Raw genomic sequence first — 13855 nt, 5'->3', positions numbered from 1 at the left:
TGTTTATTAAGTCATTCATGTTGTGACCCTTTACTGTTTGTGATTCTTGTGGGTGTTCCCATCATGGACAAAGTGTCTCCAAGATAGTCTGATGTTCTCTGTGTCACCTTGACCCTCCCCAGCCCTGCCTGCCAAGTTCACAAAAAGTCTAAGGGATGAGGAGGCCACAGAAGGTGCCACAGCCATGCTGCGCTGTGAGCTGAACAAGGCAGCCCCCGTGGAGTGGAGGAAGGGGTCCGAGACCCTCAGAGCTGGGGACAGAGTCAGCCTGAGGCAGGATGGGACCACATGTGAGCTGGAGATCCTTGGTCTGGCCGTGGCAGATGCCGGGGAGTACGCATGCGTGTGTGGGCAGGAGAGGACATCAGCCACGCTGACCGTCATGGGTAAAGACCGCATGCGGCCAAGCAGAGCTGTGTTCTGGTGTCCAGTTGACTTTGTGATGTCCACCTGCACTCAGTCCGTGTTCATGTTTCTTCTCTCCCACATTCTCTTGGTGTTACCCTCCATCCATTAGTCCATGGAATCTGTCTTGTCTCCTGGGCTGTTGTGTGAACCACAGGAAGCCAGTATCCCAGCCACTTCCGAGCCCTTGGTCACAGCTAGTCCTATTGTCCTATGGGAGCCTGTCTTGTCTTCTGTCCCAGTGTGTCCTGCCCCCAAAATCTCCGTCCCTATGTCCGACTCTCCCCAGCTGTGGTGGCCAGAGTCATACCAAGTGTGAGTCCTGAGGAGCCACTGAAGAGGCCATGGCCACACTGAGCACAGGCCAGGCTGAGGGAAGCCACAGCTCACAGCGTATGCTCAACACACCAAGCACGTGGCCCATGTCCAGTTGGGTCTGTGTCTCCTCTGTGATGTTTGTGTCCCATCTCATCCATGTGCTCAGAGATGGTGATTTTGTCTGTGTCTTTCTGACACTCCCCAGCCCTGCCTGCCAAGTTCACCAAGGGCCTGAGGAAGGAAGAAGCCACGGAAGGGGCCACGGCCAGACTGCGCTGTGAGCTGAGCAAGGAGGCCCCCGTGGAGTGGAAGAAGGGGTCCGAGACCCTCAGATCTGGGGACAGAGTCAGCCTGAGGCAGGATGGGACCACGTGTGAGCTGGAGATCCGTGGCCTGGCCGTGGCAGATGCCGGGGAGTACTCGTGCGTGTGCGGGCAGGAGATGACATCAGCCACGCTGACCATCATGGGTAAAGACCGCATGCGGCCAAGCAGAGCTGTGTTCTGGTGTCCAGTTGACTTTGTGATGTCCACCTGCACTCAGTCCGTGTTCATGTTTCTTCTCTCCCACATTCTCTTGGTGTTACCCTCCATCCATTAGTCCATGGAATCTGTCTTGTCTCCTGGGCTGTTGTGTGAACCACAGGAAGCCAGTATCCCAGCCACTTCCGAGCCCTTGGTCACAGCTAGTCCTATTGTCCTATGGGAGCCTGTCTTGTCTTCTGTCCCAGTGTGTCCTGCCCCCAAAATCTCCGTCCCTATGTCCGACTCTCCCCAGCTGTGGTGGCCAGAGTCATACCAAGTGTGAGTCCTGAGGAGCCACTGAAGAGGCCATGGCCACACTGAGCACAGGCCAGGCTGAGGGAAGCCACAGCTCACAGCGTATGCTCAACACACCAAGCACGTGGCCCATGTCCAGTTGGGTCTGTGTCTCCTCTGTGATGTTTGTGTCCCATCTCATCCATGTGCTCAGAGATGGTGATTTTGTCTGTGTCTTTCTGACACTCCCCAGCCCTGCCCGCCAAGTTCACCAAGGGCCTGAGGAAGGAAGAAGCCACGGAAGGGGCCACGGCCAGACTGCGCTGTGAGCTGAGCAAGGAGGCCCCCGTGGAGTGGAAGAAGGGGTCTGAGACCCTCAGATCTGGGGACAGAGTCAGCCTGAGGCAGGATGGGACCACGTGTGAGCTGGAGATCCGTGGCCTGGCCGTGGCAGATGCCGGGGAGTACTCGTGTGTGTGCGGGCAGGAGATGACATCAGCCACGCTGACCATCAGGGGTAAAGACCACGTGTGACTGTGTGGACCTGTGGCTTAGTGTCTGCATAGTGTCACCCTGTCACCACATTCTCTCTAGTAGGATTGTGGTTGTCTGTGTCTCGCTGGTGGGCTTAACTGGTTTCTCCTACCCTCCATGTCCTCATTCTATGTTTGTCCTGATGTCATGTCCAGGCTTGTGTCTTTCTACCCGGGACTACTTGTCTTCCTCAGCATCTGTGTGTTTATTAAGTCATTCATGTTGTGACCCTTTACTGTTTGTGATTCTTGTGGGTGTTCCCATCATGGACAAAGTGTCTCCAAGATAGTCTGATGTTCTCTGTGTCACCTTGACCCTCCCCAGCCCTGCCTGCCAAGTTCACAAAAAGTCTAAGGGATGAGGAGGCCACAGAAGGTGCCACAGCCATGCTGCGCTGTGAGCTGAACAAGGCAGCCCCCGTGGAGTGGAGGAAGGGGTCCGAGACCCTCAGAGCTGGGGACAGAGTCAGCCTGAGGCAGGAAGGGATCATGTGTGCGCTGAAGATCTGTGGCCTGGCTGTGACGGATGCTGGGGAGTACTCGTGCATGTGTGGGCAGGAGAGGACATCGGCCAAGCTTACTGTCATGTGTAAAGACCATGTGTGACCACATGGAGTCTGTGGGTGCCTGTCCTTGTCTCTGTGTCTCTGCGTCTTCTATGGCTGTCAGAGGTACTACCCTCCTCTGTCCTCTGTTCTACTGTCCTGTGTCCTTTGTCTGGTTACCGGCCTCATCCTCATGTCTTCATGGGGTCTCTCCTGGTGGTGGGGACAGAATTCTCCCCTCGTGTCTCTTTCACCTCACCCCAATCTGCCCAACTTGTCCGCCTTCAGTGTGTCCCGTTGTATGTTGGGACGCCCATGACGGGGCTGATCCTGTGTCTCTTGGCCCCCCGCCTACCCTTCAGCCCCACAGGTGGTATTCAGGGAGCCCCTGCAGAGCCTGCAGGCTGAGGAGGGGGCCTCGGTTACCCTGCGGTGTGAACTGTCCCAGCCCAACGCCGCTGTGGTCTGGAGCAAGGGCGGCCTAGAGGTGCAGGCTGACGGGCGCAGGGAGCCTCGGCAGCGGGGCCCCATAGTGGAGCTTGTACTGCGGGACCTGCGCCGGGAGGACACAGGCGAATACGCATGTGCCTGTGGACCCCAGGCTACCAGTGCCACCCTCACTGTTACAGGTGGGCCCCAGGGCGAGACCCATGCAACATGCAGGACCCCTGTGCTTTGGGGTGTGCCTCAGGGCTGCAGCACCACCCTGCACATCCCACGGGCGACATGTCAGGCCTGGCAGCAAGCTCAGCCCTCACTGTCCCCACCATAGTAGCTGAGATCCTGAGGTTACCTGTGGCGTCACAGCTGCACCCCTGTGATTCCCTCCACCATCAGGCCCCTGTGGTTTCACCTCTGCACCGTATTGCCACACCTGCAGTTCCTCTCTTGCTCTCTGTACCTTTGTCCCTGCGGTTCCCCTCTGCTCCCATAGTCATACCCCTGTGGCACCCACCCCAGTCCTGTAACCACACCCTTGAAGGTCCCACTTGAAACCCCCCTGCAGTTCTCTGCGCAGTGTAGACATGCCCCTGTACCCATAGCCACGCCCCTTTGGTACCCCTCTGCACCCATAGCCACGGCTCTTTGGCCCCCTCCGCACCTTGTAGCCACGTCCCTTTGCGCCCCGCCCCCGTGCCTTGTAGCCACGCCCCAGCATCCCCATAGCTACGCCCCCGTGGTTCCCACCCCCAGACCCTTAGCAGCTGGCCCCTCCCGCTCTGCCATGGCGCCCCAGCGGTTAGTCTCATGTCCCCCAGAAACCTCAGCCGAGTGCCTGTGGTGCCTTCCCTACTGGTGGTTGCCCCCTGCACCCCAGCAGGCACCCTGGGGCCCCGCCCCACACGCTCCCCAACCTACAGCAGCACCCCCTGCGCTCCCGCGGTCGCCCCTGCGCTCCTGGCCCGGCGCCTGCCCTCACGCTCTCTGCGTCCCCACAGCTGCACCTGTGCGGTTCCTGCGGGAGTTGCAGGCCCAGGAGGTGGACGAGGGCGCCACGGCGCGCCTGCGCTGCGAGCTGAGCCGAGAGGGCGCCAGCGTGGAGTGGCGGAAAGGGTTTCTGCAGCTCTTCCCGTGCGCCAAATACCAGATGGTGCAGGAGGGCAGGACCGCTGAGCTGCTGGTGCAGGGCGCGGAGCCGGAGGACTCAGGCCACTACACCTGCAACGCGGGCGACTCGCAGAGCACTGCTAGCCTCTCCATCCGAGGTGAGCTGCCCAGCAGCGCCTTGCCCTCTTCTGGGCCCTCAGTCCCCAAGCGGGCGCGAGGGGGTGCCTTGCTGGGCAGCCCTAAGCACCCCTCCCTGGCCCCCCAGCCCCTAGGCCTGTATTCCGGGAGGAGCTGCAGAGCACGGAGCAGGATGCCGGCAGTGTGGCCCGGCTGCGCTGTGAGCTGAGCGGGACAGAGTCTGGTGTCCCCGTGCAGTGGCTCAAGGAGGGTGTGGAGCTGCACGGGGGCCCCAAATATGAGATAAGGCGCCTGGGGACCACATGTGAGCTGCTGATCCACGGGCTGGAGGCCAAGGACACGGGCGAGTATGTCTGCCTTGCCGGCAGCCAGAAAACCGTGGCCTATGTCAGGGTCAGAGGTGAGCCCTCCCTGCCACCCCTTCTCCTCCTGTGGCTGCTCTGGTTGGGGCACCTGGCCTGGCCCAGCTCCCATTAAGGCCGGGCTCTTGTCTGGGTATTGTTCCAAGGGCCCTGGGGTTACTGGCTCTCCTCCTTTCCACTTCCCTCTGGTATGGGTGCTCCTAGAGAGGAGTATTCATAGTGGGAAACACACTGCATCCCGCCCCCCCCCCCCCGAAACTGCCTTGCATCCCAAGCCCACAGGCGGGCAGCCTGGCCTGGTCATCCTCATGGAGCCCCGCCTGTTTTAAAGGGCTTGCCTTCCTGCTGTCCTGGCCGAGGCAGGGCTGGCCACAGGGTGGGTGGAGCCCAGCACCACACAAGTGCTCATGTTCCTTCCAAACAGGCACCCCCAGCCCCGTCTAGGAGTCGAGTGTCATGGTAACAAGTGTGTGGGGCACAAAGGGGCTGGGACGAGAAGAGCGTGAAGGTGTTCAGGAAGGTTTCCTGGAGGAGTAGGACTGGGAGGTTGGCTCGGGTGTTATGGCCTGGCTGGTAAAGGGACCTGTGACCTACCCCCCAGAGCCGGAGGTGACCATTGTGCGGGGGCTGGAGGATGCCGAGGTGCAGGTGGATGGGGACGTGGAGTTCACTTGTGAGGTGTCACGGGACGGAGTCACCAATGTGGAGTGGCGTCTCCAGGGCCTGCCGCTGCAGAACAATGAGGTGACGGAAGTGTCTGTGCGGGGAGGCCGCACCCACACTCTCCGGCTGACGGGCGTGACCCCCGAGGATGCAGGCACCATCTCTTTCCACGTGGGCGTCCACACGTCCTCTGCCCAGCTCACTGTCCGAGGTAGTGGGGCCCGGCAGGCTCGCTGCACACTCTGGGCTGGGGGGCTTGGGCCCTCTGTGGGCCAGACAGGTCCCTGGATCCCTGCCTTTGTGGGTGGGAAGCCGGTGGGGAGCTGGCCCTGTGCTGGGCGACTCTGGGATGGAGTGGTGCCTCACGTGCCTGTCTTCAGGAGTTGGGGTGGGTTGCTGCGGCAGACCCTGCGGGCTGAGAGGCACTCCTGACTGGGAGGCCCACACTGTGTCTCCCACTTGCAGTCCCTGAGGTGACCATTCTGGAGCCCTTGCAGGACCTGCAGCTCAGCGAGGGCCGGGACGCCCATTTCAGGTGCCAGCTGTCCAGGGCCTCTGGCCAGGAGGCCCGCTGGGCCCTGGGAGGGGTGCCGCTGCAGGCCAATGAGATGAATGACATCACTGTGGAAGATGGCACGCTCCATCTCCTCACCCTGCACAAGGTGGGCTTCTTGGGACCTGTCCCCAGCCATGGTGCTCCCAGGGGTGTGGGTGAGGGAAGGTCCCAACACAGGGTTGGGGGCCTGTGGAGATGGTGGGAGCAGGGCTTCCAGGCTGAGACCCCCTCTCTCCTTCAGGTGACCCTAGAGGATGCTGGAACCATCAGTTTCCAAGTGGGCTCATGTAGCTCGGAGGCCCAGTTAAAGGTCACAGGTGGGCAGCCCCCTCCCCTAAGCAGCCCCTTGCCTGTGGGTGTCTGTATTTCCCTACTCAGGGAGCTGTTTGGAGGTGGTGTGACCAGAAACCCAAGCCTTCCAGAGGTGAACTTGCCTTGGGGTGACCATTTTCCACCCCTTCGTGGTTAAAGCCATAGACCAGAAGCCCAACGAGATGGACCAGTGCATGTCAGCTTGAGACATTCTTGTGTGTTTGGGATCCCACTATGGGATGATTGTTGTCCACAGGAGGAAGGTGGGGAGGCTGGCTGCTGTGGGCCTGGGCCCTGCAGTGGAGGCAGGGCCTTTGGGATTTCCATCCTCATTACGATGACTGTTGTGACACCAGTCCATGTGCTCATTTCTACACTGATACACAGCTGTGCATCCAACAGATTTCCAAGTGCTGATGCAGCAGGGCACCTATGATGCATGTAGGTTTAGACAAGAGCATATAAGTTTCCAGGCCTGTAGGCAGTATCTGAAGACTTTCATTTTGGGTTACACTTTGTCCCCAGAGCTGGTCACCTCTGAGTGCCTGACTCTGAGAGGTTTTTCCCGTACTGTCCTACTCCCAGTTTTCAAGATGGTCCCATGCATCTAACTACTCATTCACTATCCATCATTCATCTAGAGATCCACCCACTTGTCCATTTACCACTCATTTTTCTGTCTGTCCACTTATCTACCTGTTCATCCATCCATCCACCATCCATCCATCTGTTCACGTACCATCCGTGCGTCTGTACATCTATCCACCATCTACCTCACCATCATCTACTTAGAGAGGGGACAGATGCAGCTCTGCCCCAGGGAGTCCCTAGTCTGCTGTGGGAGTTGGACACAGAGACAGAGTGTGTCCTGAATCTCAGGTCCCCTGATCTCTCCACCAGATCTTCAGAGGGCGGATAGATAGCTCTGTGAACTGTGGGGCTGGGAAAGGCTCCAGAGAGCAGTGCCCTCAAGTTGAGTGATGGGAGAGGGGTAGTATCCTGGTCGTCCTGAGCACAGTGGGTCCAGGAAGGCTCTCATATGTTCATCAGGTTGGGCATCTGTGAGGGGGCAGCATGGGACTGGGTTGGGCCTTGCAGGCTTTACTGAGGGCTGTGCTTTGGCCAGTCTTGGCCTGGCGACCCCAGCTGGAGTATCCTGCCCATGGCCTTGTGGGGAGGACCATAAGCATGGGGATGTGTTGAGTGTCCCGACAGGTGGCATGTGGATGAACTTGGCAACTCTGCTGGAGACGGGAATGGGGAACTGATGGGGTAGTGTGGGGATGGAGTCAGGTGTGCACTTTTGGGAGAGAGGGGAAGGGCAGGTGGGGGCTAGGGCATCAATGGCGCAGCCTCAGGAAGGGTATGGAGGGCCTTTTGGGGGAGGGGTCAGCCATGGTGGGTACAGGGGTACAGAGCAGGTATCATCTGCATCTGGGAAGGCCCTGGGTTCAGGCCCCACTGTGTGACAGGGCAGGGGAACAGTTGCCATGCAGCATTAGGGCCTGGGAATCTGAGGGCTAGAGGGACCTTAGGGCACATCTGCATAGATGGAACTCTGGGAATGGGAGAGATACCTGCTTCCATCTCTCCAGGGATGGAAAGCTTATGTCCCAAGGGAGATCCCACACCACACCAGAGCAGTAGGCCTCACAGCTTCTCCTCACTCCTCACTCCACCCCACAAAGACCCCAGTTTGGGGGCTTAGGGCATGTGCACTGTGCCTTCTGAAAAGGGCATGGAGGCAGGTCATCAGCCTCCTTTTGTGAAAGTGGCTGTGTGCCAGTGGGGGTGTCAGTTGCAGGGGGCGCTGAGCCGGTCCTCCATGGGCTTGCCGTGCATGGTCTCTGGGTCTCATTCTGCAAGCAAGGCGGGCCAGCTGGCCGGGGTGGATCTGTAGACTCAGACCCCAGGCTGGTGCCACAGACCCAGAATGCCCAGCCCCCCTCCTTTTGCCCTCTTGCGCAGAGGCGGCCCCATGCCTGGTACGTGGCTTGCAGAATGTGGACGTCTTTGCGGGGGAGGTGGCCACGTTCTCCTGTGAGGTGTCCCGCGCCGGTGGGCCGGAGGCCCGCTGGTGGCTGGATGGCACCCTACTGCAGGACAGCCCCCAGAGCGCCATCTCCGTGCGTGACGGGACCTTCCACTCCCTCACGCTCTCGGGCCTGGGGGTTGCCGACTCAGGCACCATCACCTACCGTGCAGGGCCCCTGGTCTCCACGGCCAAGCTGTTGGTCAAAGGTATTGGCCGACGGGACCCCGCCCTGAGCTGGCGCTTTTGCACCCAATGACCTGGCACGCTTGCTGCGGGTTCCCTGGGTGGCAGGTCTGGGGCTGGCCCCAGGACGTGCACAGGGCAGGCATGCGGGAGGTCTGCTTTCTTGACTTGTAGGAGAGAAGGTGGGCCTGGGGAGTGGTGAAGCTGTAAGGCATGCCCCTCCTCAACCACCCGTGGGGCCCAGACACTGCTTCCTGTCTGGGCCAGCCCTCTGAGGAGCCCACGAGGGCAGTCGGGAGGGGAGAGCCCCCTTCCCAGTTCTGGGCAAAGCCTGCACCGTCCCTGCTAGCTGCTGCCTCCCTTGCTACGGGGTCTCTGGGAGGGACATCTGTGGGGGTGTCAGGAACTTCTGGGACAGCTGAGAGTTTCTCCCGTGCTGTCCTTTCAAGCTGGTCCCATGCATCTAACCACTCAGCAACCCTTTGCCTGGCACTCTTACCCCAGGACCTTACCCCAGGGCAGACTGCACATAGACACGCACCCACGCCCTGGGGTGACCCATTTGTTGAGTAGGATTTAAGCAGGCTAAGAGGGGATGGGGACCCCAGGGAGGTTAGCGAGGCCCCTGGAGCAGGGACGAGCTGGGCTGGGGGGGGGCTTGCGTGTGACCAGCAGAGTTCACAGACCCCAAGCATGGTCTGGGGGCTTTGAGGACAGGTGTCGTGTCCCTGCTGAGGGGAAGTATGGCCTGGGCCAGGGGCTGGGGAGGGAGGTAGGGCTTTGGGGATGAGAGAGATGAGGAGGGGCCCAGGGGAGCCGCCGGGGATGGTGGTGGGCAGGGGTGAGGCTCCTCCTGCCACAGCCCCACGCTTGCTTGAGCTGCTGAGAGCATAGGGCGGGTGGGGTACGGCCAGGCCGCTCTGGCTGACGCGCGCCCGGGGTGTCGGCCGACAGATCCCACGGTGGAGGTGGTCAGTGCCATGCAGGACCTGGTGGTGGAGGAGGGCAGCCCGGCAGAGCTCCTCTGCCAGTACTCGCGGCCCGTGCAGGCCACGTGGAAGATGGACGAACAGGAGGTGCGCGCTGACGGGCGCCGTGTCGTCATAGAGCAGGACTGGACCGTGGCCAGGCTGTCCTTCAGGCCGGCCTTTCCTTGCGACAGTGGCATCTATTCTTGTGAGGCTGCGGGCACCCACGTGGCAGCCCTGCTCCATGTGCGAGGTGAGGCCTTGCACGGCTCTGGCATGGCTGGGACTGCACCGAGTGCTGCCAAGGCCAGCGGTGACAGCCCAGGCCATGTGACCGTGCCAGAAAGACAGGGTCCAGCAGGCAGGGGCCCACCTCTCCCAGAGCAGCCTGTTGGGACAGGATGCGGTGCTGGGCTGCGCTCCTTGAGCCCGGGGTCTTAGCTGTTCTCCCATCCAGGCTGGTCCCCCAAGGGCCCCCCAGCCTGTGTCCCCACTGCAGTACAGCAAGGACACGCTCTGGGAACAAGGAGCGGGGTGCAGATGGCAGACCCTGTCTGGGGGACATCTCTTGGTTGCTGACACTTCCCCTTTGGGAAAATTTGAACTCCTCCTGGGGATGAGTGAGCTGCAGGCTGGAGGCAGTGGTCAGGGGCCACCTGCCAGATGGGGCACCCCCCCTTCACTCTCAACAGAACTTAGTTTTTAAAATGCTTTGTTTTTGGTTGCTGGGAGTAAGGCACAGAATAGACAGCAATCCCCCTGTTCAGGGGGCCATCCCTGTGGGGGCTATAGGAAGGGGAGATGGCCACCAGCAGCTATGGGGTGGGGCCCCGTGGGAGCCCAGGCCTGAGGGAGGTGGGGATGGGCCCGAGGCATGAGGGCATCTGGGCAGGGAGTGCGGACAAGAGAGCCCCAAGAAGCAGGAGAGGGCAGGCGAGGGCTCAGGGGCTCACGGGCTCACCGTTGCTTTGAAGTCTGGGATTTTATCAAGGCAAAGCAGCAGGTACATCTGGGATGGGAACTAAGGATGCTGAGGGCCAGCAGTGATGGCAGGTGTGGCCCTGCTCCCCCGCAGTGGTTAAGAGCAGCCCCCGCCTGGCCATCTTAGCCCAGTACAGACATGGACATAACCCCTGTTGGTGCCACTGATTCTGATGCGGGGAGGAAAGGGGCCGGGATGTGGAGATGTTTGGTCTGTGGTGCCAGCAGCACAGGGCCAGGAAGGTGGCCATAAGAGGGACATAGACTGGTTCTCTGGTGCTCTGTTCTGCCCCTTTCTCTCCCTGGGGCTCCTTGTCCAGAGCGGGCACCCTTGCCTGCAGGGTGGACTCTGTGGACAAGTTGGGATTGAGCATGAGGGCTGGGAACAGGTTTCATTTGAGTGCGTACCCCAGAGAGCTGCTGGGGCCGTGCACCTGGCTGCCCTGCCCCCCTCCCTTAGGTCAGCATCTGAGGTCCTGTGGGTCACGGTCACAGCCTTCCTGGCATCCAGGCCAGCTCTGGGTCGCCTGGCACTCCTGTCTGGCCTGACATGCACCCCACTCCCAGGACCCCACCTGGCGCCTGGCATCCAGGTCCCTGCTGCCCCTCATGAGTCCCTCCTTCCTTGCTGTCCCTCTTGTCAGTCCTCTTGCCTGGCTCAGGCATGCCCAATCTGAGGTTCCTCCTCCTCCTGGAAGCCCACTCAGACTGTTTCTACTGACATCACTGCCCGGCAGGTGGTGTGTTGTGGGAATGGGCCGTGGCAGGTGGCAAGCCAGGGCAGCCAGGCCCTGAGCTGGAGTTGGGGCCAGGCATGCCCAGGCTGAGCTCACAGCTTACACAAAAACCACATGTCCACTTATCAAGACTGGTGTCCTGTGTGTACAAGAGGACTAGAGAGGGGTAGGGGATTAGGGCAGAGGTGCGTCTCGGGTGTGTATGTGTGTGTGAGGGGAGCAGCTCAGCATGGCTGGGGACAGGGAGAAAGGGGAGCATTTGGAGAGCCCCGTTCTGCAGTGGGGGGTGGGTGGGGTGGGGGTTTGAGCCTGGCTGTGCTTTGGAAACACCTGTGAGCCATCTCACCAGTCTGGTGTGGTGACCCCATCCCCCTGGCCACCAGAGCCCCTAGGGTGTGGGAGTGGGTGGGGCCCCACGTGGACACCATATGCTGCCCTCCACTGGCTGTTTCCTATTCAGCCCTGGGGCCCTTTGTAATGGGGGGAGGCCCTCCCTCAGGACTGCGCAGGGAGCCCTGAGCTGCCCCCTTCCCCGCAGCCAAGAACACAGTGCTGCGTGGCCTGGAGAACGTGGACGCGCTGGAAGGTGGCGAGGCGCTGTTCGAGTGCCAGCTGTCGCGCCCCGAGGTGGCTGCCCACAGCTGGCTGCTGGACGATGAGCCCGTGCACACATCAGAGAATGCAGAGGTGGTCTACTTCGACAATGGCCTGCGTCACCTGCTGCTGCTCAAGAACCTGCGGCCACAGGACAGCTGCCGGGTCACCTTTCTGGCGGGGGACGTGGTGACGTCCGCGTTCCTCACGGTCAGAGGTCAGGGCGCGGGAGGGCGGAGGCAGGGGCGTGTATCTCGGAAAGGGCCCCCAGGAAAGCCTCGGGCCTGGTGGGGGGCGGGGTGGGGCCACAGGGTGGGGCCAGGACCCCAAGACCCGCCCCCCACAGGACCCCATGCCAGGAATGTACAGGGCTGGGACCAGGTTTCTGAGACCCCCCCTCCCATGCCCAGGACCCCGAGCCATGGATGTGCAGGGCTGGGGTCTGGTCTCTGAGACCTTCCCCGCCACCACGGGACTGGAGCCACCGATGTGCAGGGCTGGGACCAGGTCTCTAAGACCAGCCCCACCATGGGACCCCGCACCACGGACCTGCAGGGCTGGGGTCTGGTCTCTGAGGCCCCTCCTGCCTAGGCTGGGTCTCATCCTCCGCCAGGGGGAGGCGGCAGGGCTGTAGGAACCTGGTGGCATGCTTGGTGAACCTGCGTAAACCCCAGGCCACCCTGCGCCCTTGCACTTACCCACACCACCCCCGCCCACAGGCTGGCGCCTGGACGTCCTAGAGCCACTGCAAGACGCCACGGTGCGAGCCGGGGTGCAAGCCCGCTTCACCTGCACGCTCAGCGAGGCGGTGCCGGTGGGCGAGGCGACCTGGTACATCAACGGGGCTGCTGTGCAGCCAGACGACCCTGACTGGACGGTCACCGCAGATGGCAACCACCATGCCTTGTTGCTGCACAGTGCCCAGATGCACCATGCTGGCGAGGTCACTTTCGCCGCCCGCGATGCCGTGGCCTCTGCACGGCTCACCGTACTGGGTGGGTGACTCGGGTCGCCTGGTTCAGGTCATGGGGAGGGCTCTACTGTTCCAGTCCTGGAGGCTGCCGGGGGCCTCTCTCTGGCCCCCATCCTGGTTGGCTCAGGGCACGCAGTCTCCCTTGGCTCCCGCAGACGGTCTTGGCCTTTGAGCACAGAGGCTCACCCGCCTTGGGGGAGGGCCACTGGCGCCCGCTGCACACCCCAGGATCAGACCCAAAGCAGGCCGGCTGGGCACGCGTGGGAGCCGACCAGGAGCTTCCATGGACCAGTCCCCACTCCCTGCAGGCATCCCGGATCCCCCAGAGGACGCCGAGGTGGTGGCGAGGAGAGGCCGCTCCGTGACGCTGTCATGGGTGGCACCTGCAAGCGACGGTGGCAGCGGTCTCTGCGGCTATCGTGTGGAGATGAAGGCGGCCGCCACGGGCGAGTGGCACCTGTGCCATGAACTGGTACCCGGGCCGGAGTGCGTGGTGGATGGCCTGGCCCCCGGGGAGACCTACCGCTTCCGCGTGGCGGCTGTGGGCCCAGCGGGGGCTGGGGAGCCCGTGCACCTGCCACAGACAGTGAGACTGGGTGAGTCGCTGCGCTCCCCACGGTTGGGAAGGGCGAGGTCCGCCTGGAGTGCTCAAGGTCTCCCCAGGCTGCAGGGCCCCCCCGCACGCCTTTGTTGAAGTGGCATTGTTTCCCACAGAGCCCCAGGAGCCTGAACCTGCGCCGCCAGCTCCCGTGCAGGGGGCTCCAGCGTGCCCCGCTCCCGTGCCCCCAGTTCCCACGCACCCCGCTCCCGAGAGCCGGCAGGTGGTTGCTGGCGAGGACGTGTGTTTGGAGTGTGAGGTCACTGAGGCGGGTGAGGTCATCTGGCTGAAGGGGACAGAGCTCATCCAGCCCAGCGGGCGCTTCCAGGTTCTCTGCCGGGGTCAGCAGCAGACGCTGGTCATCCGGGGATTCTCGGCGGAGGACCAGGGCGAGTACCGCTGTCGCCGCACCCAGGACCCCACCTCCCCTGCAGCTGCCACTTTCCAGGGTGCGTCCTCGGGACCCAGCCAAGGCGTGAGAGCCCTGGGGTGTGGGAGTGAGCTGGCCCCTCCTCTTCGTCAGCTCTGGTGGGGGATGGAAGGGCAGGGAGTCCTCTTGGGAAGCCTGCCTCACACCAAAGAATACCGAGGACAGTTGGGGAAATGCAGAGCCTCGTAGGTCAGCTTCTTCACAAGGTGGCAGCTCAG

The 13855-nt window shown here is 61.9% G+C and overlaps 1 protein-coding gene across 32 annotated transcripts in view; it reads left to right on the top strand.

Annotated features, from left to right (window-relative positions):
• Positions 1-13855, top strand: part of OBSCN (obscurin, cytoskeletal calmodulin and titin-interacting RhoGEF) — a 146109-nt gene that overhangs the window by 86753 nt on the left and 45501 nt on the right. For 18 of the 32 annotated variants that reach the window (XM_047729435.1, XM_047729436.1, XM_047729434.1 and 15 more), the window contains 16 exons: positions 123-386; positions 929-1192; positions 1735-1998; positions 2340-2603; positions 2922-3188; positions 3999-4265; positions 4373-4645; positions 5209-5481; positions 5736-5932; positions 6068-6143; positions 8107-8379; positions 9311-9577; positions 11581-11853; positions 12356-12631; positions 12918-13205; positions 13324-13656. In XM_047729435.1, coding sequence (XP_047585391.1) covers positions 123-386; positions 929-1192; positions 1735-1998; positions 2340-2603; positions 2922-3188; positions 3999-4265; positions 4373-4645; positions 5209-5481; positions 5736-5932; positions 6068-6143; positions 8107-8379; positions 9311-9577; positions 11581-11853; positions 12356-12631; positions 12918-13205; positions 13324-13656 — 4119 coding nt within the window. The remainder of the gene's footprint in view (positions 1-122; positions 387-928; positions 1193-1734; positions 1999-2339; positions 2604-2921; positions 3189-3998; positions 4266-4372; positions 4646-5208; positions 5482-5735; positions 5933-6067; positions 6144-8106; positions 8380-9310; positions 9578-11580; positions 11854-12355; positions 12632-12917; positions 13206-13323; positions 13657-13855) is intronic. The other 14 variants (XM_047729456.1, XM_047729447.1, XM_047729452.1 and 11 more) reach the window with 8 other exon arrangements.

The sequence above is a fragment of the Lutra lutra genome, chromosome 5 (assembly GCF_902655055.1).
Source record: "Lutra lutra chromosome 5, mLutLut1.2, whole genome shotgun sequence".
Lineage (NCBI taxonomy): Eukaryota > Metazoa > Chordata > Mammalia > Carnivora > Mustelidae > Lutra > Lutra lutra.
The sequence above is the reverse complement of the archived record's forward strand: the minus strand, read 5'-3'. Positions and strand labels throughout refer to the sequence as shown.